The sequence below is a fragment of the Protopterus annectens genome, chromosome 2.part1, assembly GCF_019279795.1.
Source record: "Protopterus annectens isolate FY-2018-M chromosome 2.part1, PAN1.0, whole genome shotgun sequence".
In the NCBI taxonomy this organism is placed as follows: domain Eukaryota; kingdom Metazoa; phylum Chordata; order Ceratodontiformes; family Protopteridae; genus Protopterus; species Protopterus annectens.
In genome coordinates, this window is record NC_056729.1 from 414,542,640 (window position 1) to 414,567,507 (window position 24,868).

The 24,868-nt window shown below is 42.7% G+C and overlaps 1 protein-coding gene across 2 annotated transcripts in view; it reads left to right on the forward strand.

Annotated features, from left to right (window-relative positions):
• Positions 1 to 24,868, forward strand: part of OTUD4 (OTU deubiquitinase 4) — a 2,240,995-nt gene that overhangs the window by 206,356 nt on the left and 2,009,771 nt on the right. Inside the window, exons 2-3 of one of the 2 annotated variants that reach the window (XM_044062226.1) lie at positions 12,504 to 12,587; positions 12,697 to 12,747. In XM_044062226.1, the coding sequence (XP_043918161.1) occupies positions 12,504 to 12,587; positions 12,697 to 12,747 (135 nt within the window). Of the gene's footprint in view, positions 1 to 12,503; positions 12,588 to 12,696; positions 12,748 to 24,868 lie in introns of those variants that run through there. The other variant, XM_044062227.1, reaches the window with a different exon arrangement.

Consider the following 24,868-nt stretch of genomic DNA (forward strand, 5'->3'; position numbering starts at 1 on the left):
TTGGCATCTTATTTTGTAGTAGAGAAGCTAATGCTTGTGTTATCTGAACCAGCTAATCTGGTTGAATTGAGGTTTTTAACATGGAAAGCAATTTTACTGATTGTTTTGACCTCTGTAAAAAGTGTCTGAATTGCAAGGTCTTATGGTGAGTCAACCCTGTCTCATTTTCCATAGAGACAGGGTTCCTTTGAGAACTAATTCTTCTTTTATGCCTAAAGTGGTATCTGAGTTTACTTCAAACCCAGAGTGTCCATCTCCCTGCTTTCTTTCCTGAAAGTAAAAATGATGGAGAAAGGATACGTGTCTTGGATGTACGCAGACAGCTTGGGTACTATATTGACGGAACTAAATCTTTCAGATCTTCAGATCAGTTGTTTGTTTCTAGTGAAGGTAAGGAGGGACAACCTGTGTCAAAATGCTGTTTCCAAATGGTTGTTCAAACCTCTTACCTTTTGTTATACTCGTCATTATAGAACTATTCCAGGCAGAGTCCAAAGCCTATGCTTAGGACCATGGCTTCACCTATGGCTTTTTGGAAAGGATTTGATTCTAGAAGTGTTCTAGAAGCTGCTACTTGGTCCTCTGTATGCACATTTACAAAGCATTGTAAGCTTGATTCCTTCTCTAGGTCCAGATCAAGCTTTGCTAGGACCATTCTTCAGGGGCCCCTGGACTCTTCTGCTTCCACCTTTCAAATGTAGTTAGCTATATGGGTAGGTTACATAGCTATGGCTACTGCAGCAGTGGTCATTTGAACATCTAATGTTATGGTATGTTTTACTTGCGCAACTATATTTTATTGCCTTTCAAATATTGATGTCATTCTCCCTGTTGGTATTTTGCGTTTCAGCTTTCCTCCATGGGTATCCACTGAAAATAGGTCCTGCGCGCAGTCGGACTTTCCTGGTAAACGAAAGCAATAAATAAATGTAATAATTTTGGCCTATGGTTGTTTCAACACAATCCTAATCTCATTGTATTGTCCCAGTGCAGAATTTGTGCTTTATGCAGAGTGGAGTTACCACTTACTAGGATTTTTGGGAAGGGGTGTTGCCAGGTCACACTGTTTGCCTTGTGTGTTTTCAGGCCTTGCTTGGTTCAGTGTTAACCAAGTTCTTTTGATGTGATAGTGTTCAATCTCGCCGTTTGTTCTTACACATGGGTTCGGAGCCGATCCTCGGCTCCGTGCCGGCCTCTTGCAAGCTCTGCATCGAGAAGAAGCTCGAGACAATCTAATACCCACAATCCCCCTCTGCCTTTACCTCAGATCTAGTTTGCCGCTGCTGCATTCGCATCGTTGGGAGCTAGCTCGAGGGTTTTCTAAGCTAAGATATAACTTTTTGTTGTATTTTATAGAGAATTCTATTTAACTTGATATTGTCAGTATTACCTTGTGTGATTGTGTTGTGGTTACGTAATTCTTTGGTACCGTTAACCTTTTATCTGTATTTTTGTACCGGGGCCTACACCCTTTCCATATACTACTATTGAGGCAAATTTATACCGGATTTGACATTTACCTGATTGTGACATTTACCTGATTGTGACTATTTTTCCCGGATTTGACTGTGTATTTGTTTCTGGACTTGTTTATTACCTACAATGTCTGAGAAGGCAAAGTCTGGTTTCAAGCGCTGTCAGTGTGGCCAAAAATGTCGGTCACTGACAACCATAGTTCCTGTGTCTACTGCCTTGGCCCTTCCACTTACAAGAGGATTGCTCCATCTGTCACTCTTTAGTGGGAGGGTCATGACAGATAGGCGCAGGAAACTAATGGACAGAGGTCTATTGAAACCGCTTTCCAAGAGGCTCTGGATGCTTTTGACCAGGCATCAAGTCCTCTAAGGAGTCAAGACGCCGGAGCCTAAGTCATCGGCTCCGAAGCTCTTCTTCAAAAGTTAGATCACCGGTTCCACAGACTTCGGGCCGAGTGTTCAACTGGTGTCGGTTCCTGAGCCTCGAGTCTTGGAACCGGTGATGGAGCTCCCTCCTCGCCATATTGAGGTCGGCTCCGCCTTCGGTTCCTTCGACCTGTTGTTCTTCCAAACTTCGGATGTCGGCGTGGATCGTGGTGCAGAAGTTGTTGGAGCATTCGCCCTCTCTAAACTTATTTCGTTTCCACCCAGTTGGTGTCGAAACTTGAAGGCCTTCCTGTATCTCCATCCATTCCTCCTCCGAGACCGATTCAGTCTTTGGAGCCGGAAGAGGCTGATCTGCTGATTGTGGAGCCTCGGGTCCAGAACCGCCCTTTTCTCGGTCTGTTCCTCACCTCGACTCCGCCGGACCCGCACCGAGTCTCGGAGCCGACGGTCTGTTCTTGGTTCCGGGGCCGAGTCGAACCGACGTGTCTGTTCCGACTCTCCCTCGGGCCTCGCACGGATCGATTCTGCCCGTCCTCGGGTCGATGCCTTCGGTGCCCGTGTCGGGATTCTTCCCATTTCTTCGAACCGGGACTCTTCGATGCGGGACCCGGGAGCCTCGACCTGATGAGGAAGGTGTTGTCTACCCAGACAACCACATCAGTGGAAGCAGTTTCTCCTCCCATAAAGGGCCTTTGTCTTCATCTGCACCCACGGCCACATCCAAGCGCCGGGCACCAGTGTCTCAGCCACCCTGGAGGGTGCCCTCTTCCTCCGCGGCTTCTTCGGATGCTCCCCCACGAGGAAGTCCCTAGGAAGAGACTGTGTAAGAGGAGACACTTGATTCTCCACAGGAATCCATAACATCTGATACTGACTTAGATGAGTCAGAGGGGTCCCCTAAGTCACCTTCAGAAGATGTCTCTTTTCAGACATTTTGGAGATCCTGAAACAGAGAGGTGACTGGCAGTCTCTTCCCCTTCTGAGGATGAGTCAGTTCTGCTGAAGGCATTTGGTGCTCGCCCTTCCTCCTCCTGGGTCACTCCGCCTTCGACGAACTAATGGAACTTATGTCTCGCGGGCGGGAGGCTCCTGACACAGTGGAACCTGTTCCTAGGAAACCGAACAAGTACATCACAGCACCTCAGGATAAGTCCTACCTTACTAAAGGAGTTCCAGTAGACGCTATGGTGGTGGCTGCAGCCACGAAAAAGGAGATGTCGGAGTCTTCTTCGCCTGTCCATCCGCCTAATAAAGATTCTAGGACGATGGATAGATATGGGAAGCGCATTTTTAGTTCAGCGGCTTTTTCCATGCGGTCCCTGAACTATTTGACCCATTTTACACGCCGGCAGAGGGATCTAGTCAAAGAGTTGGGAGATACCCCCCAGGGTACTACAGATGCAGCTGTCTCAGAGAAAGTGACAGCAACTCAATACCCTAACATCGATTGTTAACTCGTCCATGAGGCTGATTTCACGCAGCAAGGTTCGAGTAGGGCAGCAGCTTCAGCGATTGCTCTTCGAGACAATCCTGGATGCGCCTATGCTCCTTTGGAAGCCTTCAAGTCTTCCTTTACAAACGCCCCATTTGACGGTGCCACTCTTTTGGCCCCAAGGTAAAGGAGACCCTTACCCGGTGTGAACAAGAGGGAAAGACTCTGTCTGCTGTCGGAGTCCGTTTTCCACCCCAACCAGACCGTACCCCAAAGGGCAACGCGGTGGGAAAATGTGGTTTCGGAAACAAAATCAAGGGTCTTTCCCGGGCACACAGGGTGATGCCCCCTCTAGAGGCAGAGGAGGGGGCAGAGGTGGAAGACGCCGCCCTGGCGGCAGAGGGGGTCCGCAACATCAAGGTGACAGGGATACACTCCCTGGTAAACCTTTCCAGCACTCCTGAGAGGAGGCCCGACTGTCCTGCTCTGGAGGCAGTCGGGGGTCGCTTGGCTTTTTACCCTCAGGCCTGGCAAGATATAACTACAGACAATTGGGTAAAAAGCGTAGTTACCAGAGGTTACACCATACCTTTCCTATCCTATCCCATTCCAAAGAAAAGACTCCCAGATGTACCGCCCATCTGCTAGAGCCAGCAGCTTTAGAAATTTCAAAGTTGTTAGAAAAAAGAGTCATCCAGCCAGTCCCAGCGGACCAGCAAGGATTCGGGACTTACTCAAGGTTCTTTTTAGTTCCAAAGAAAACAGGGGACTGGAGGCCCATTCTAGACCTGAGTTACCTCAGTACTTTCGACAAGAAAGAAAAGTTCCGAATGGTCACGCTTCAATCGATCCTTCCATTTCTACAGAAGGACGAGTGGATGTGCTCAATAGATCTAGAGGATGCATACTACCACATCAAAATGGCCAGGGCATCCAGAGATCATTTGCGCCCGCTGGGAGCCAGTCACTTTCAATTTCGAGCCCTGCCCTTGGCCTGACCTCAGCCAGCAGGGCCTTCACCAAAGGCATGGCAGTGGTAGCGCCCCACTTGAGCCGCCAGGGATTCCAGGTGTTCCCGTATCTGGACGACTGGCTCCTTTCAGCCACCACCGGCCAACTACTGCAGGCCAGAGACTATGTTCTTCAACTGTGTGTTCACCTAGGGATCTCCGTAAATTTCGGAAAATCCTTACTTCAGCCATCACAAAATATCTTGTTCATAGGAGCAGAGTTAAACACATCGTCAATTAATTCTGGAGGCTTCCCCAGAAAGGATATTATCAATGCAGACTCATATACGTCTTCTACTCTTATCAAGGAAATCTCCTGCAAAACTAGTACTGAAGGTGTTGGGCCTCATGTCAGCCTCCCTTATTGCAATTCCTGGGAAGGCTGCACATGAGAGTTCTACAATGGCTACTGTTTGCTCAATGGTCATTTCAACAACTACCTCTAACACACGAGATTCTCATAACAAAGACTTGCAAAACAGACCTAAACTGGTGGCTCCAAACGTGCAACCTTTCCAGGGAGGCCGCTTGTGCTACCCACGCCCACAGTTACGGTGACCACGGACGCTTCCCTGATAGGGTGGGGGGCATCTTTCAGGGACAGACAGTCCAAGGCTTAATGGACCAATTTGGAGTACAATCTGCACATCAATGTTCTAGAGTTGAGGGCAGTGTTTCTAGCGTTGCAACACTTTGCTCCCTTCTTCCTCTAGGGACTATTGCAGTTCAGACGGACAACATGTCGGTAGTCTGGTACATAAACAAACAAGGGGAACCAAGTCCTATCAACTATGCAGAGAGGCCATGAGAATTTGGCAGTGGGCAGAGTCCACGGTCGCTTTCTAATAGCAACGCACATCCCGGGTCATCCACCGTCATAGCCGACAGGCTGCGTAGAGCAATTCTGCTACCGCACGAGTGGTCTCTGAAACAGTCAGTGGCGAAAAGGATTTTTCGCACATGGGGCCAGCCTTCCTGCGACCTGTTTGCCTCCAATGAACGCCAAATGCAGGAGCTACTTTGCCCTATTACCCTCCAGGGAAGTCCCCAGGGACGCACTGGTTTACGATTGGCCCCGGACTCCTGTACGCATTTCCTCCATTTCCTCTGATACCGAATTTCTCCAGAAAGCCAGGAACCTTCACAGGACGATAATTCTCATTGCTCCATTCTGGCCTCGTCAAATTTGGTTTCCTCCTGAAAATTCACTGCATTGGGACCCTGGATTCTGGACCCAGAGCCAGATCTGTTGACTCACTCGTCAGGGGTTCCCCATCCCGCTTCTGTCACTCCATCTAGCAGCTTGGCTGCTCCAATTCCCAACTTAGCCAGGTCTGATCTTTTGTCACCAGCAGTCCAGAATATATTAGTGGCTTCGCATAAGGCTTCCACTACTAAAACATATACTAGCAATGGAAACGGTTTGTATTCTGGGCGAATACACACCACGCTGATCCCTTTACAGCTCCTTTGAATAAGATTTTAGAGTTTTTAACAGACTTATTTCATCAGGGTGCTTCTCCTGCTACTCTAAAAGTTCAATTGGCTGCCATTTCAATTTCCATGTGGAAGAGTGTGGAGCTCCTATCATGGCTCACAGACTTTGTAAAGCCTTCTTAAAAGGAGTTTTTCATATTAGACCTCCGGTCAGATCTCCCACGTCACCTTGGAGTCTAAACTTGTTACTATCTAAATTAATGTTGCCCCCCTTTGAACCTGCCTCTTCTTGCCCATTAAAATTTTTGTCCTGGAAAACTCTTTCTGGTAGCCATTACTTCTGCTAGACGAGTGTCTGAACTTCAGGCTCTCTCCATCAAGCACCCTTATCTGATCTTTCACTCTGACAGAGTTTCTCTTCGAACCAATTCATCCTTCCTCCCTAAAGTGTGTTCTATTAACAACATTAATCAGTCCATTGAATTACCCACTTTCTTCAAAAACCACTCCAACAAAATGGAGTATATGTTACACAAATTGGATGTTCACAGACAGCTAAGGTTTTATTTGGATAGAACAAAGATCACAGGAAAACATATCAACTCTTTGTGGCTTTTGCTGATAGCAGGAAAGGACTTGCAGTTACCAAAAGAACTCTTTCAAAGTGGTTAACGGATTGTATAATCTATGTACGATTCTGCAAATCAACCCTTCTAAACAAACCCAAGGGACATTCCACAAGATCAATATCTACGCCTTTGGCTCATGCAGCTCGCCTACCTCTGGATGCTATTTGCGGCTGCTACCTGGTCTAAGCCACATACATTTATTTCTCATTATAAAGTAGATAAGGTTTCTAGGGACAGGGCAACCTTTGGTTCCACTGTGCTCAAGAACGCCCTCCCGTGAGTTCCTCAGGATTTAGGAGCTAGGGACGCTACCCATGTAAGAACAAACGCGAGATTGAACACTATCACATATAGAAGTTATGTACTTACCATAACGCTCCATGTGGAGTGTTCATCTCGCTTTGTTCTACAGTCCCACCCTCCCACCCTTAGGAAGAACGTTCTTTGATGCCTGGCCAGAAGCATTTTTGCTACTGTCATTATTCTCTGTACATAGTTGGTATACACATATACTTATATGTGTCTGTTTATGTATGTATAGATGTATGGCATGAATGTGCTGTTATGTAGATTGGTTTGCTTGCAAACTAGATCTGAGGTAAAGGCAGAGGGGGATTGTGGGTATTAGATTGTCTCGAGCTTCTTCTCGATGCAGAGCTTGCAAGAGGCCGGCACGGAGCCGAGGATCGGCTCCGAACCCATGTGTAAGAACAAAGGCGAGATGAACACTCCACATGGAACGTTATGGTAAGTACATAACTTCTATTTATGGACTGTCTGCACTGCCATGCTATGGTGATTGTCTATGCCTTCTTGCTGATTCCACTTATCAGATGCATAAACAGCGTAAGAAAAAAAGAAAACACAGCTGATTCTCTCAGCCAGTTAGTTGCTGTGAAGTGGTTTTAGGCACTCTTGTTCTGACATGATGCAAAACACTGTTCTGGTATTGGCCAGAGATATCCCTCACTGTTGAAGTAACATTTGGCTTCTGAGATATATTCCCCTCAATCTGATTTATGTTCTGACTGAGGTTCCTCATTTTACAGAAGTTGTTAAACTTTTGATTCCATCTGACTTGTGTATTCGTGAAAATTTGTTCTGAGCAGAGAGTACTCTGTACCACCCCAGTCAGCTTGAGGGTGTTCCTAACCTCTCTGAAGTAGATTTATATTTTGGGCCACAGTATTTCACAGTCTTGTTGCATGTGCTGTCTGTTTCTGTCCATTATGACCTTGAGAAAGTCAAGATTGTGACTCTGTATCAACTGATTAAACATATCTGTAGTGGAGTGCTACACCTCAGTTCTCCTTTATATAGAACCTTTTCCCTCATTGGTCACTGTGAGCTCTAGGCTTGCATGTTTGCTGTTTGAATTTCCTTGCTGAATGGTATTTAAATTTTCCTAGGATATGAAAAGGTTTACAGTGATTAGCAAGTCCAGCCACACACTGCCAACCCCTCGCAGTAACCCTTTTTGTTTCAGAGACTGCCCTACCTCAGTAATTTTCTACAGGTGGAAGAATCACTGTTGGTAGTGGTCTTGCCAGTTCTATTACATGCTAATGAGGCAGTCTGGGGGGGGGGGGGGTGCAGCTAATGCTAGTTAGCTTTGCACTCTCCTCAGCACATGCTTGTGGCTACAAATTTATACTGCCTTTCTAAATTACCACAGTTGGCTGAGAAACATGACTTGGACAAAAGGCTGTTGTCACAAATTGGTTTTGGTGGTGGAAGTCCTGGTGCATGTAAGCACAGCGAAGTTCAGTAGACACATGGAGTGGGGTATGTCTGTCTACAGGAATATCAAGAGTCAAATGAGTGTGTGTGGTGCTGTGTGTGTGGTGCTGTGTGTGTGTTGAAACTATGGGGGTTAGGTAGGGTATCAAGCATGTATTGCCAGAACATGCATGTTGGTGACTGGGTGAGTGTTATCTGCACATGTCTTTGTGTATGCTTGAATGTGTAAATGTGAGGGAGGTTCCTGTCATACCTCTCAATGTCATTGCTTAAGAATTCTTGATAAAGACAAAAAATATTGGGTGGATAAATGGGGAAAATTCGGGACAACTTATTGTCCATGCTGGTGTGAACGACCTGAGACGTACCTCCCTGGACTACATGAAAAGAGACATAGAGGAGTTCTCTGATTATGTAGCCCAGGCAGGTATGACCCTGACCCTGAGCAGTATCCTTCCTTCACCAAGAATGATGCCACATCATAGAGACAAGATGATCAGCTTTAACAATTGGCTTAATTTCTGGTGTCATTCAAAGGGGATCCAGTGTCTGTCTGCCTGGGATGACATGCTTGACAAGCCACGCTGCTTCGGAAGGGACGGCTTGCACCTGTCACCCCTGGGATTCCGGATATTGGCTAAGGCTCCTGCCACCCCCATAGTGCCTTTTTTAGGCAAGGCTCAAATTCTAAACCTACCACCCTAGAAAACAAAATGGGAAGAAACTAAGGGTAATGCTGCTCAATGCCAGAAGTCTAAATCTCAAAATGCACGCACTCGAGGCCCTTCTCAGTATGGAGAACATCGATGTCTGTGCTGTAACTGAAACCTGGTTCAAGGCTCCTGAGAGCACCCCAGCACTAGCAGGTTTTACCTCATATCATGCGTTCCGGCCCCAAAACCCGGACCACACCACAAAAGGAGGGGGTGTATCCATATTCATAAAGGATACCCACACCTCCAGGTTGGTGGCAACGCACGAAGCATCGGAAACCATCCAGGTGCAATTAACCATAGGCAAAACTGCTCTACAATTTGTAGCATGCTACAGGCCACCCTCTCAAACTCAGGAACCCCACACAGCCTTCCTGAAGGCACTGGAGGGTATAAATGTATCTCCAAACACCATTATATTGGGTGACTTCAACTACCTGAATATAGACTGGGAACATTACTCAAGCCCCAACTTTTTAGCCCAAAGGTTCCTGGAGTTCATAAATTCAAATGCCATGGAACAACTAGTCACCGTTCCCACAAGAGGAGAAAATATACTAGATCTCATCATCACAAACATTGGGACAAAATGCTCCACACCGGAAGTATATCCCTCATTGGTGAGATCAGATTATAAACTAATCTCACTGGAAATTCACATCCCGCCCCCACCCCAAACAAAAAAGACCACAGTGAAGAACTTCTCTAAAGCAAACTTCACACTACTCAAGACTGGTGTGGTATCCTTCAAGGCTCCCGAGCCAGTGGAAACCACAACCCAAGCTGCGGAAGCCCTTACAAATGCCTTCTACGAACACCTCCAGGACTGCATGGATCAGGCAATCCCTAATAAAACCAAGACTCTTTCCACCAAGGGCAAACATCCAGTCTGGTGGACCCCAGCCATAAACAAACTTTACAATAAGAGGAGAAAGCTGTTACATGATAGAGCAAAATCCATAAAAGAGAAGACACCCTTGATCATTATTAGTAAAAAAAATATGAGCACTCATAAAATCATCCAAGGCCAACTTTGAGAGAAAAATTGCCATAGATTCAAAAGACAATCATAAGGCCTTCTTCAGCTATGTTAGAAACCTGGGTGGAATCTTCCAGATATGCTCAGAAGTAGTCCAAAATGATACAAAAATCACTGAACCCACAGACATTGCCAACATACTGGCAGACAGGTTCAGTGCAAACTTCACCCCCCTCTCCCCCCCAAAAGGAGAGATAACTATCCCAGCGGAGTGTAGCCTCCCAGACATCACAAATGCGCAGGTAAAAGCTGCTCTCTCTAAAGCTAAAAACACAGCATCAATGGGACCGGATGGTGTCCCCGGCTGTGTGCTACACGAACTCCATGAGGAACTAAACCCGCACATAAGGCAGCTGTTTAATCTTAGCCTTACCACAGGATACGTGCCCAAGGAGTGGCGTACGGCAACTGTGGTCCCACTCCACAAAGGCGGTGCCTCTACGGACCCTGGTAATTACCGCCCCATAAGCTTAACAAGCCTGGTCTGCAAAGCTATGGAGAGGATCATAATGGAACTCGTAAACAAAGACATAGGGGACTTGCAGACATTGGACCCGACCCAGTTTGGCTTTGTCAAGGGCAGATCATGCCTTTTGAGTCACCAAGGCCATTGATGAGGGAAAGGCAGTCCATACAGCCTACCTTGACCTTGCAAAAGCTTTCGACACAATACCCCACTCGGGTATTATAGAGAAACTTACCAGCTTAAATGTAAACCCATATGTCACAAGATGGGTTGCAGACTGGCTAAAGGACAGAACCCACAGGGTCAGAGTTGCTGGCACCATGTCAGACTCCAAGCCGGTCACAAGTGGTGTCCCACAGGGCTCAGTCCTTGGCCCCCTGTTGTTCGGCATCTACTTCTCAGAAGTACAGGCAAACATAGGAGGACTATGGCTGACAAAGTTTGCAGATGACTGCAAACTGGGCGCCATAGTGGAAAGTACATCGGACACAGATATCCTTCAGACGAGACTCACGGAAACTGATAGCTGCTGCCAGAGCCATGGCCTGAAGGTACATGCCAAAAAATGTATAGTCATACCCTTCGGGAAAAACAAGGTAACCCCAAGCTACCATATAGGTGGCAATCCACTAAGCACAGAAGAGGTTATCAGGGACCTGGGGACTCAGGTTGACAGTGGCCTTTCTTTTGACACTCACATTGCTAAAGTGGTTAGAAAGACCTTCTACATTGCCCACCTGATCATGAAGGGATTCACATCCAGATCAAGTGAGGTCATTGTTCCCCTGTACTCTTCACTTATCAGACCAGTCATCGAGTACAATGCCCCATTCGGGATGTATCTCACCCGACACCTGCAGCAATTGGAGAGACCCCAAAAGTTCCTCACCAAAAGGATAAAGGGATTCCAAAATCTGTCATATGCTGCCAGACTGAAGAAACTCCAGCTCTATTCAGTCGCATACCGTCTGCTCAGAGGTGACCTGTGCCTGACATACAAGGCCATGTCCAACCCGGAATTAATGGACATGCTCCACCTCAAAAAATCCAAATCTACCAGATCCACTAGAGCAAGCGACTTAAACCTTAGCACGGATATAAATAAGACATGCTGGAGGGATAGATTTGTCACTCAGAGACTCCCTATGCTGTGGAATAAAATCCCGGTCCATGTGAGGCAGAGCACCTCGCTGGTTCTGTTCAAGAGAAATCTTGACCGGTGGATGGGAGATCGTAGGTTTACCCCGGGAATCATCTCTGTGTCACTGCTGGACAGAGGCAAAACAAACTAATGGGCACAATATTTTTTAACATAAGGGGTGGCGTAAGCCACAAAACTTTGGTCTAGGCTTATAAATGCCTTAGGGCAGATAGCCTAGTATAAACCTATGAACCTATGAACTTAAAAAGGTTTTGCAACAACATGCAGTTTCCAAACAGTAAGAGTTATTGCACTGTAACATCTGGAATTATCAATTGACTGTATTCCTCAGTGATTTACCAGGACTTGTAAGATTTTACAATGGACAGATGACTTGTATGAGGCAACAGCAAGGATTTTCTGCTAACTTCTGGATAGTTGAAAGACTTATGGTTCCTGTGCCATCTCGTTGCATGGGCTGCCTGAGGATACTGCTGTTGCAATCTGCTTTTAGCACTAGCTGTAATAAACTTGATATTCAGAGACGTACCGATTAGCCACAATGTGGAAGACTTCATTATCAGTAAAAGCTGTGTCTGAATCACTTTCTTCAGTGATTTATAGGATATGTAAAATTTTATGAGGGACAGAGTGTGTACATTAAGCAAGAACAGGGATATTAGTCCAACTTCTTGGCATTTGACTGGTATGGTGCCTTTACCAATGTGAACCTCACTGTAGTATGTTTATTTTAGCTAGGTTCTTTTGCATGAACCATACTATAAGAAGTTTATTTCAAAGCATAGTCATATGCTTCATGTATTATATGACTGTCTGTTGTGATGGTACTTAGGTGAAGTACAGTCCATGTTTTTCACTTACATTGTTGAACCAAGATAATTATAAGATGTGGATCCACAGCTTTCAGGTTTATTGGTGGACATTTGATTCAAATCACTTATGTAGTGGTGTTTTAGGTGGTGGTGAATAATAATTGTTGCATTCAGCAGTTTTACTTTTTTTTTTTTTAATAGGTACTTCATTCTCAGAGTCGTCATTATGAAGTTAGAGAAGCCTGTGTATCGTATCTGAGAAGAAATCGAGATATGTTTGAAGCGGTATATAAACAGTTTATTGATTGTTTTACTTTACATCATGTTACATCATAAAGCAAAGCAAAAAGAAATGAGTAACCACTCTGAACATGAAATTTTTATCTCCACACAGTTTATAGAAGGCTCATTTGAAGAGTATTTGAAGCGACTAGAAAACCCTCAGGTATGTACTAATAATACATTTTTAATTGATAAATGGAAAAAAATGGTATTTATAAAGCATATATCACATTGCCCAACTACTGACTTCATAATAATAGTTTTTAAATGCGAGTGCAGTTTTGCTGTAGTACTGATTTGAGTGAAGTTTTTTTTTCTGGTCCGGTATTGCTTGGAGGATTTCATGTATGAAATCCTGTTTTATTCTGCATTATCAAATGTGATTCTTGGGATCCATAGTCTTTTTAGTTAAATTTGTTTTTATATCTTGCTCAAATTCTTACTTCGGGGTTATGTAAGGGACAAGTTGGAGGATTGTGATTCCTCTTCCTCCCCCAAGCTTGCATATAAATTTGCTACTGCTAAACATAATGCTTATAAGTGCCCTGAAGTGTATGCATTATGTGACTTGTGAATGCCTCCACTACTGCTGATGGAGTACATCTGGAATATAGTTTATCTGTTTGTCCACCAGTGCATGGAGTCACCCCCAATACCCTGATTTCTGTTTTGTACATGTGTGGTAGCCAGTCCCCTAATTGAGTCCTTTTGATCCATCAGGTTGCATACTTAATTTTAAAATGTAAATTTAACACTGTATTGCTCTAACTGATTGATATATTAATGGGTTGATTTACTGGCAGAAATCTAACTAGACAATGGAAGAGGCTAGCAAAACCTTTACTGAATATAAAGACACTTAGTGGAGAATAAAGAATAGTCAAATTTAAAGTGAACCCTCATGTGTGATATTCTTAGAATATACTTTAATAAACAGATAGATGTAGAAGTTTAAGTAACACTGGGAATAACTTTTACACAGAATACCAGTTTATTAAATAAGGCATGAGCAGAGCATGATGTAGCTAAATTGTAAACAATTTGACCAAATGCACCTTAACAGGAGCATAAACGCAATGATAAAATAGTAACAAACAAGGGTGTTTGTATTCACAGACTGACAAAGAGAAGTCAGCATGGTACAGCAGCATAAGTTTTGTTATTCCAGCATGGAAGGCCAGCCTGTGCTTACAGATACAGTAACAAAACTGAAACCATGTACAAAAAAAAAACATGGAACTAGCTGATTTTAAAATTTTAATTGTGTATGTAATGAGCATTGAATTTAAGTCATATGGCTATCTTATGTTGTTTTTTTCTTTCCCATTGTTAACATTTATCAGATTTAAGTCTTCAGTTTGCTATGCTACCTGTATATAAGACTAAGTATTGTAATTGCACTCTCATTGTATACAATGTCACTACCTGCTACTACTGTAAGAACAGTCTTCTAGAATCATTGTTACGTAAGATTATTTGTCTAGTCTCCCACTTGACCATTTTATTCTGTTTTAGTCTTTGCTGTTATGAGTCTCTGTTAATATTTTTTTCTTTATTGTATTGTACAATTTTCTTTCTACTAACATAATAGTCTTGTAACAATGGAATTTTTCTCTCCAAGCCTCTGCTGAAAAAGGGGTTTTATGCCCAGTCGGACTCTCCCGGTAAACAAATGTAAAATAAATAAAATGAGAGTAACTGTAATGTCTGTGATGTAGGGTACATCCTGGAAGAAGTCCCAATATTGGTCTTATGTAAGGTCCATATGACGCCATACATGGAATTGTCCTTGGTCTATGTCACCTGATGTTTTACTGAAAAGTTTAGGTCCTCTTAGACATCTTTTACAAGAAAGGTCAGTTAGACTTGTGAACATTCTGAGTAAGATACAGTTTGGGGCTGTTAATTTAAGCAGATTTGCAGTCATATATATGAGCCTTGGAAACTTAGTAGCTATTTTATGTCTCTGGTGTGTTTCTTGTCTGCTGGTCACTTCATTTTTCTTAACAAAGTTTATAACAAAGAGATGATACTATTTAGAAGAAAGGCACACACATATCAAACTCTCTGAAAATGCATTTTAGACTTCTCTGTGTTTTAAGGCCTAGACAGTTGCAGCTTTGTTCACATTAGTGTTAGTGCAAAATGTGATAAAAACTAATAATGTGCCACTTGGCATTGAATTGCCAGGAGAGATGGTGTTGTGCAGCACTGAATGTTTCATATTACTTAGCAGTTTTTCGTATCAGTATTTAGTCAGACCAGTTTAACAAGGAAACTTTTTTAAGGCAGAATGATTTTTTTTTATTTGTAGAGTGCTGTGAATAATATGACTTGCTTAAAAAGCTACACTTGTTTAATACTTGTCTACTGTTTTACTTGTGGTTATCTTGTTAGCAGGGGTCGTCATGCTTTAAACTAAATCACAATCTTCCCTGACCATGTTATTCACTTCAACAGTAAGACTCGTGTGTTGCAGGCAGCAGTCTTTTGGTACAAGTCTCCCTGTCACAAAAATTTCTCCACTCCTCACAGTCTCTGTAGGTGCCATTTGACGCATTATAGATGGATTTAAGATGTTCTCCCAGGCTCATTCTTTGATATTTTGAGAGCTTTTTTCTCAAGTATTTCTGTCTTTTTGAATTTCTGAAGATGTTCAGTTTGTATATTTTCAGTTTGTACTTCTGTGAACAGTACTTGCAATGTAAAGACCATTTATTTGTTAGCTCCTCCCTCATTTCCCACCAAGTCACCATCTTTTTTGGCATTTCCTAAATGTTTCAGCCTTATAAACGTATTCTTTTGAGATGTGTGTTTTAGTTTTAGAATTACTGCCTGTATTTAAAAGTTGCGCTTTTTTAAAATCTTTTGGTGATTAGGGAATTTGCCAAGTATTTTTGTTTTCCAGAGTCGAAAGGTATCTGGGTTCAAGAAGTGAATCAAATATGGATAGGAATACCCACACCTGTATGTCTTTGTGTCTGGAAGGTTAGAACATTTAGATGCAAATTGCAATTTACATTTGACTGCAGAAAATTACAGGACTGAAATAATATATTGATTCTCAAGAGTTATTGCATAGCGACTTCTCTCGTATTTCTTAGGACAGTAAGAAGAGGAAGGTTGCTTATATTGATTCTGTTAAGGAAATGAATACCTCATCTGCTTCTGAAACTTGATGTTTTTCCATCGGACATTAAGGTTGGACTAAGAGAGTGCAGCTTCTCAGTCTTTTTCCTTGTGTGTGTCTGAGCTAGAAGTCATGGTAGTCAACGACCCACCTCACAGAAGGAGAATAAGCAGCTTTTCTTGGAGTTATTTAAATACTTTGCCAAGAAAGTCTAGATTCTGAGTCAGTATGTTCCTCCAGGTTCCCCACCAGAATTTCCTTGCATGTATATTGACACAAGATGACAAACTGTGTTGGGAATCGTGTCTTTCTCCCTCAGTGTCTAGGGCAGCAAGAAGGGGTCCCTTTCTGTTTTCATTTGTTGTACATTTTGCTAGGCCAGTTCTTGACACTGGATGTATTTGAGTTGATGGATATGCTATTGATATATGCTTTGGCTCAGTGTGTGCCTTCTATGTTGTTGCACCCTTCCACTCCGATGTTTCTTTTGCTGAGCTTCTGAGTGCCAAAAGTCACTAGAGACCACATTTTGGTCCTGTTGTGTTGGCACTGACTTCAACTCAAAAACTTTTGAGGCTGTTGTCTGTGTGGACTACTTCAGCTTTTGAGTTCTTGACATCAAGACTAGATTCAAACATGGGTGTCCTTAGTGCTGAGATCTTCAACGCTGATTACCAAGAGTAATTCTGTGAAAGCAAGCTTCGGTGATGGTAAATGCCCCTAAGGAGTCTGCACTTAACATTTGCTTGTACCAGAATACTCCTCAGTCTGATGCATTGGAACCTGTTGTGTTTGTATCAGAAAAGTGGAGAGGTGGAAAGCCACTGCAAGAATAGGATGAAAGTATCTGATTCAGATTCCTGTTCTCATCCTTGGACAAGACATAGTGATTGCCCCCAGGAAAACTATGCATAAATGGAAACACATGGACTCCCTATGAAGTCTCTCACCCCAGATGCTGATTTACAATTATCCTCTTGTTGTACTCCTCATCAGCCACTTTTTTCATATTTTACTTAGGGTCAGGGTGTCTCATCAACTGTTGCAATTTCTGTGGTTCAGAGACAATCTCCTATACCTTATTTGACTGTCATGTCTACCTGTCTTGGGTCTTTTGTCATGCAATCCAGCCATCTTGTGGCTGGATATCCTCATTTCCTTTTACCTTCTTCATGTGTCTCCCAAATCTGCTTCACTGAATTGTGTTCTGCTTTTTCGCACAAATGACCAAACCACTGTAATCTATTAACTGGAGCTACTTTGTCTTCTGCTCTGATGTTCTTGTGACTTCATCTGTTCCACAGGTTGCATTCTGCTACCCATCTCAAGCACTTCATCTGTATTGGTTAAAGCTTCCTCAGCTACTCTCCCTTCACTGCCCTGGTTGCTCTGTCATACAGAGCACTGTCTGATCCACTGATTTGCGTACTTTACTTTTCAATTTCTTTGATATTTTTCTGTCACTGCTCCTAATGCTTTGTGCCACTTGGCTGCAGCACCCCTGAGTTTAGCTTTAATTTTCTTATTCAAACTTCCTTTCTCCTTAACCACACCTCTTAGATACTTGAAGTTGCTAACCTGTTCCACTGTTTTCCATTCTATCTCAATTTTAAGCTTCTCTTGATTTCTCCCTTTTGCTGCCATGACCATTGTATTGTCTATGCTCATTCATCCAGTGTGCCATTCATTTTGCATTCCAGTCCCCTATCATTTGCTGAGGTTTCTGATTCGAGTCTGCTTGTAGTGACACATTTTCTGTATGCAGCAGCTTTGTTGACCTGTCGTCTCCCCCTGTTTGGTGATGCATTCAGTCACCAGTCTGAGCAGAATTGTTCTCAAAGATGAACCCTGATGTGCACGCCTGTTGCCACTGGGAACCCTTCTGTGAGTCCAAACACTGTTCATAATTTTCTCACTGGATCCCCGTACGTGTCTTCATTAATTCTACCAGTATTTCCCTGACTTTAGACCATCATAGAAATGTCCCAACTCTGCTTATCTGGGACCTTTTCACATGCATTCGAAGTGTAAAAATGCCCAGTTGGACTCTTCACCACCACCATATTTTTCTCTATTGTCTTTCAGTGATGATTGTTATGTTAGTTGAACTGTATGCTAAATCCAAACTGCTCATCTCCCATCTTACTTTCTATATTCAATTAATAGTCATCCAGTCCAGCACTTAGATGCAGTGTGACTGGATTATGATGACCACTGTACTTCCTGCATTTGTGAATGGCCTTGTAATTTGGGCCCACTGTATCTTTATGGGCATTCAGCACATAGCCCTCACGCCTAGGTCAAAGGTGAGATATCTAAGCTTTGACATACTAGCCAGATGTACAGTATCCTGGGCAGGATACATCCCATCTACATCCCATCTGTGTCAGCATTGCTGCAACAGTGATAAATTCCAATATTGGCTGTTATGATAATCTGTTACAGAACTGTGCTGTCATCATGATCTGTGTTCATTCACTTCAGCATACCCTCCCACCATCCCCCATCTGAGTGAAAATTGCCCCTTGCAATGGGATCGGAAAGAATTCCTCCAAGGTCTGTAGTTTTACAGATGTAAGGTCAGACTCCGTCTGGAGAGAAACATAGCTGTAAAACGTTATGGGAGATGGTATTAAATTTATTTAACATGTATTTACTGGGAAAGTCTGACTGGGTCAGGAACCCATTTTCAGCAGAGGCCTAGAGTGAAAAGCTCCAAATGATACATGAAAGTTAAGACATTGTACATGAACAAAACAATACTAAGTATTAAAGCCCTCATTACATAAGTGATTAATACTAAATAAGTAACAGAGAAGTAGATGCAACAATAAAACATGTACTAGATAGACAATAGTAAATAAATGTAATGTGGTAGATTTACAACTTTTTTTAAGGTAAGATTAAGGTAAAGACTGAGAGTCAGGCAGAAGGTCAGAATATTAGAAGCGAGCATAATTTTAGAAGAATTGTGGACTGGGATGGGAATAGTTACGGGTGTAGAAATACATACAGTTTCTTAGTTCGATATGGTAATGGTTTAGTGGATGAAAATTCATGGTCTAGGGATTTCTAGATGTAAAAATTAAAGGTCCCAGAGAGTGAATGGAAGTCCCCTGTTAGGGAAGGAGCAGGGGCAGGTCTGATTACAAATAAAATGTTTTTTTAGGGCATGTTTGAAGTTGTTAATGCACTCATTGGTAGTAATATTTGTTGGCAATGTTCCAGAGCTTGGCAGTAGCATGAGAGTATAGGCACTGTCCTGCTCTTTTGTTTGGAATGTAGACTGTTAGGAGTTTGTTTTCAGAGCAGAGGGCTCTGGTAGGGATTTATCACGAATTTCAGGGATGGGCAACTGTCAGGTTTATATATCATTTTATGTGCAGAAAATAGCTGAAGTAGGTTTAGGTGATGTGTGAGTTTGAACCAGTTTAGTTCTTTCAGAGCTAAGCAATGAGGGGAATGGTAGGAGTACCCTGTGGCAAATTTTGGCAGTTATTGGAGCTTGTTTTTAAGATAATATTGTAAATTGCTGTATAAGGGGGCTGCGTATAAGAGAGATGGAAGCAAATAGGTGTTGGCGAGGGTTTTTCTGGTGTAGTTATCCATGTGTTTTGTCTGTAAAGTGTTCCTAGTTTGTGTGTTTTTTAATGCTATTACAGATGTGGTGTTCAAAAGTTGGTCTGTCGTAATGCCTGGTAGCTTAGCTGTGGGAACTGTTTCAATTTTGTGTTATTCTGACAGAATAATTTAAAGTCAGATGAGATTGGTTTTGCTGAAAAAGCAAAGGTTTTGTTTTTTATTTTATTTATTTATTTTTTATTTAGGAGTAGCTGGGCTTCTCTCAGCCTTGTCTCTGTTGAGTTCAAGGTGGTTTTGGGTGAGTTGCTGGAGATGTATGTTATTAGAGGAAGAAATTGTGGTACTGTCATCTGTGTATTGGTTAATGTAGCTAAGGGGTGATGAGGTGTGGAGGTTGTTGGTGAAAACATTGAATAGTAAGAGTCCAAGTATGGACCCTTGTGGTACCCCAGTTATGGTGGCTTGATATTGGGATAATTTTGCCATTTAACACATTGTTGGCGGTTGGATAGGTAGCTTGCAAACCATTGGAGGGATTTTGGGATGCGGCCTACAATGGATAGCTGATGAAGAAGTTTGTTGTGGGACACTGTGTCAAATGCCTCTGATAAGTCTAGTAGTAATACAGAGGTGATATTACCAGAGTCAATGGATTTGGACACTGTATCCATGAAGGAGATTAGGTCAGTGGTGGTGCTGTGTGATGGTGGAAAACCATGCTGGGTAGTGGTAATTAGTTTGTTTTGGATGAGATGTTGAAGCAGTTGGCTATGTATGCATTTTTCCAGGAGTTTGGAAAGAGGAGAGAGGATGGATATTGGTCGTTAACTGGATAGTTCATTGGAGTTGCCCCCTTTATGTACGGGGGGGGGGGGGTGATAGATTTTTTTTCCAGAAGTTAGGGACATTGAACTCTGCTATGGACTGATTTTATAAGGATGGTAAAAGGATATGATATGGCATCTGCAGCAAGTTTTAAGTATTCAGGGGGAGGTTGGCAGAGGAGAGGGAGCATGGTTTTAGTTTTTGAAGTAGTTTTTGAAAGAGAGGTGAGAACAGGTTTAAGAGAAAAGGAGATAGAAGATGTAGTACTTTTTTGTTGAGGAGGTAAAGGTTTCTTTTTGTTTGTGCAGGAGTCATGATATAAGGTTGGAAGGGGGTCAGAGATGGGTCTTGGAGTAGTTGTGGTAGTGGGATTTTACAGTTTGCTTATGCTATCTATAAAAAGAGAGTTAAACTGGTTGGCATTTTGAGGGAGTTTTGTCAGGGTATGATGATGGACTTTATTTAGAGCCTGGGGTAAGGAGGTTAAAGATGTATTTCCAAAATAGTTTTGGATTGTTTTTATGGGTTGCCAGTTAGTTAGAAAAGTGTTATTTTTATTCCAAATATGCCGAACGATTTCTACTTGTAGCATTTCATTTTTTTTTTTATGTTTAAGTGAATGGGACTGGACTACAAAGTTGTAGAATTCTGGTAAACATATCACTGTCGTTTGCCAAAAGTGCAGTGTCTATTGGGTTTAATTTGTATACTGACTCAGATGACTAGACACTGTGTATGTATATTATGCATGTTTGTGTATATGTATGTGTATAATGTGTGTTTATATACCGCACACACAGGTGATCCCAGCACAGTGATGTGCTGTATCCCATGACAGTTTAGCATTACGCTGTCCTTTATTGTAGGCATAGGTTTTAGTGTACCTGCACTCCCACAGATCATTTTCTCCAAACTGTAGCAATGAATGCCTCTGCGCATTCTTGGAATACATGTATTTCAAGAAAAAAACCTAACTGAAAGTTGGAAGACTGTGTTCCAAAAATTTGATTTATTCCACACAGCAAGTGAATTAGCGGCAAAAAAACTTCAATGTGTAGCAGTGTTGTTGGAGAAAAAGCCATAAAGGTATTTAACTCTTACTTTCCTCAGTGAAAAAATAGATTTAAAATAGCAGAGCTTTAAAGATTAATTCATCAATTTGTTGCCTGTTAAAAATAATTTGCCATTAATTATACTTAGTTCTTTACAGGAGTGTTACAGAAGTGAAGACTAAAGCCAAAGTCTGTGAGTTTAACAAGGTGCATGAGTGTTTAATGAGAGTAATGTGTGGTATCAAAAATGATGAGGCTTTTAAGAAAAAAAAAAAAATTCACCTTATCAAAATCTCTGGATGTACAGAGCTAATGAAGTTGGCGAACACACAGTAAAATAAAATTGTTTAAAGGCGGTGTGCAAGAGAAAACACATTTCAGATAGTAAGGCAGAACATGCCAAATGAAGACAGGATGTGTTGTAAAAAGCAGTGTATATGGAAGAGTAGGCCATTAAGCAGTGCACGGTATGAAAAAATTGAGGATAGTAGCCACTGAAAATTTAGCATTTTTGAAATTCTTCTTTGCAGTAGATGTAGATATTTAACATGTATATCACTGTTGCAGTAGCCTAAGCTATAGGAGTTCTACCCCTCATTTAACGGCCAGGTTTTCAAAGTGTAAGGGTCTTTCTTTCTATTCCAGCTGTCAGGAATATGAGAGAAGCTCCATGTAAAAGACAGTTGGAGTGCCGACTACCTCAGAGCTTTTGCCATCAAAGAACACAAATTCAGTGGGCCATGTGGAACTTTAATTTGCTAGTGATCCTTCAATGCCGGACCAACAAGTCCCCTCTTGAGGAAAACCTTCCACTGTATGTATTTTTTCAGGAAAGCGTCTAGTGGTCATAATTTAGCACTGTTTCAGAAGCCTAATCTATGTGGGTTATATCCTGTATAGGCTATAATTGCTGGTCAGATTCCAAAGTTTCATGGTACCTTCCACTCCAAAGAGACTGTTTGTCTGAAGGCATTCTAGGATCAAAGGTCAACTAACTCTATTCCATTACTGGGCAAATAAGTTCCTTTGGGGGGCTTCCACTTTACTTTTTATCACAGAATTTTTCTGCAAAAAAGCCACTTTTAAGCTCAGAAAAATTGTTCTCGACTGTGTTGTGACTTTTTGTGGTAAAAAGTTGTTTAAAACTATTTTTTCTTTGGAAAAATTTTGTTAAAAGTGCTTTTAACTGTGATGTTTTTTCTGGGAAAAAGTTGTCTTTTTTACATCTTGCATGTTTCATTGACTTTGTTAAACCTTTCTAGGGAATCTGGTACCATTTATGTCTTTTCCCATTGAACAGCATATGGAAAATGGTTTTATTGTTCTGACCTCTGGAAGAAGATAGAGTATCTGAGTTGCAAGCTCTTATGGCTGGTCAACATTATCTTATTTTCCAGAAAGTTAGGGTTTCTTTTAGAACTAATCCTCCTTTATGCCTAAAGTGGTATTTATGTTTATCTTAAGCCAATCTGTCCATCCCCATCTTTTCAGAAACTAAAAACGAGAGAGAAAGGATACTTCATACTTTGGATGTCCTCTTACAGCTCCAGTACTGTGTTGACAGAGCAAAATCTTTCAAAAGCTCTGATTAGTTGTTTGTTTCTCGTGAAGATAAGAAGAAAGGGACAACCTGTGTCAAAGCATACTATTTCCAGATGGTTGTCTCAGGCCTTTTGTTATTTCTACTGCAGCAAAACTGTTCTAGGTAGTGTCACTGCTCACTCTGCCAAGGCCTTTGCTTCATCTGTAGCTTTTTGGGAAAGGGTTGGATTCTAGAAGTATTCTAGAAGCTGCAACTTGACCCTCCATACATAATGTTGATAAAGCGCTATAAACTAGATTCTTTCTCCAGGTTTAGGTCGGGCTTTGTTGGGCCCTTCTTCCTGCTCCTATGTATTCTAAGCTATGGTAATCTAACCATATAACTTTTGGCTACTGCAGCACTGATCACCATGATGAGCATAATACAGTAAAGAAGTGAACTTCTCATAACAGTAGATGTTTGAATGATCGCTACTGTAGTAGCTGCTCCCTTTCTTCACCCCTTATTTTTTGTATATTTCTTTCTTTTTTTGTTTTTTTTCACCATAGCATGGACATGCATTGCTTTCTTTTCCTTGCAGCGCCTTCTTAGGGCTTTAGCCTCCGTGTCTCTGTTGGCATGAAATTTGTGAAGGACTTGACACCTAAACCTGAGTTTTAGCTCCACTCGATCTGCAGAGGCTGTCGGTGCCTACCCCCTTGAAACAAAATCCTCCCTTTAGCGCGGTTGTTCCACCTGCCTCTGCACTGGGACAGCGGGTGCTGAAGCCTCAGGTGTCACAGGCACTATCATCTTCTGATACCTCCCTAGATTCTCCCCCTGAGGAGGTCCCTCAGAAAAAGAAGTGCAAGAGGAAGCACTTGGATTCTCTCATGAAGATACAGATTTCAATGAGGGGGAAGGGTCTGCATTGTCACCTCTTGAAGATTTCTTATTTGGAGATAATTTGGAATTTTTAAGGCAGAGGGTGGCTGGAAGTCCAAAAACCCTTTCTGTAAGGAATTTGTCTACCTGCAGGCTTTCAGCACCTGCCCGTCTACATCTTAGCTAACTCCCCCTGCTGATGAACTCATTAAGTTGATTTCACAGTGGGCATGCATGGCTCCACACACCATCGAGCCCATCACCAAAAGGCCAGATAAAAACCTTTCAGCACCTGAAGACAGGCAGTTTTGGGCCAAAGGGTTAGTAGCTGATGCTATGGTCATAGCATCAGCCACTAAAAAGTAACTAGCAGAGGAGAGTTCCTCTGTCCATCCTCCCAACAGGGAGTCTCCGGCTATGGACAGGTTTAGGAAGAGGGTCTATGCTTCATCAACCTTTTCCATAAGGTCCTTGAATTTTTTGGCACATTTTACCAGACTCTAATGGGATCTGATCAAGGAGTTATCAGACACCCGGGGGGGGGGGGGGGGCTGTAGTTAAGGGAGACCAAGCGAAAGAGGCTTCAGAGTTGTCCACCCTGGAGACTGTGTCCAGTTCGTCCATGAGGCTGATCGGCCCATATATCCAAAGGGATGTCTAGAGCAGTGGGTACAGGCATAGCCATTAGGAGACATGCCTGGATGCACCTATGTGACTTTTTGGAACCATTCAAGTCTTCTTTCATCAGTGCTCCTTTTGATGGAACTTCCCTTGTTTGGCCATAAAGTAAAAGAGAGACTTTATCCAGGTGTGAGAAAGATTGTAAGACCCTTTCTGCTGTGGGTGTACATTTTTCCACCCCCAGAGGTCCTTTTCTAGGAACTAGAGGAGTGATGGAAAAATGTGGTTCAAAAAAATCCCAAGGGCCTTTCCAAGACGCACGTTGAGGGAGTTCCCCCAGGGGCAGAGAGGGGGAACCAAAATGGGGAGATGTCACACTCTGGGCAGAGGTGGTCTGCAAAACCAGGGCTTTAGGGATTCTTTCCCAGGCAAGCTCTTTCAGTGCTCCTGAAGGGAGCCCCGATTGTCTTCCTCTGGAGGCAGCCAGGGCAAGCTTATCCTTGCACCTAAATGTCAGGATAAACTTAACAGATTCCTGGGTGCAACGGATCATATCCAGAGGCTATACCATTCCCTTTTCTCAACCCCCCCCCACTAACAAAAAATTCCCAGATGTTCTACGCAGTCAGAGGGATTCAGCAGTACAAGAAATCCAAAAACTGCTATA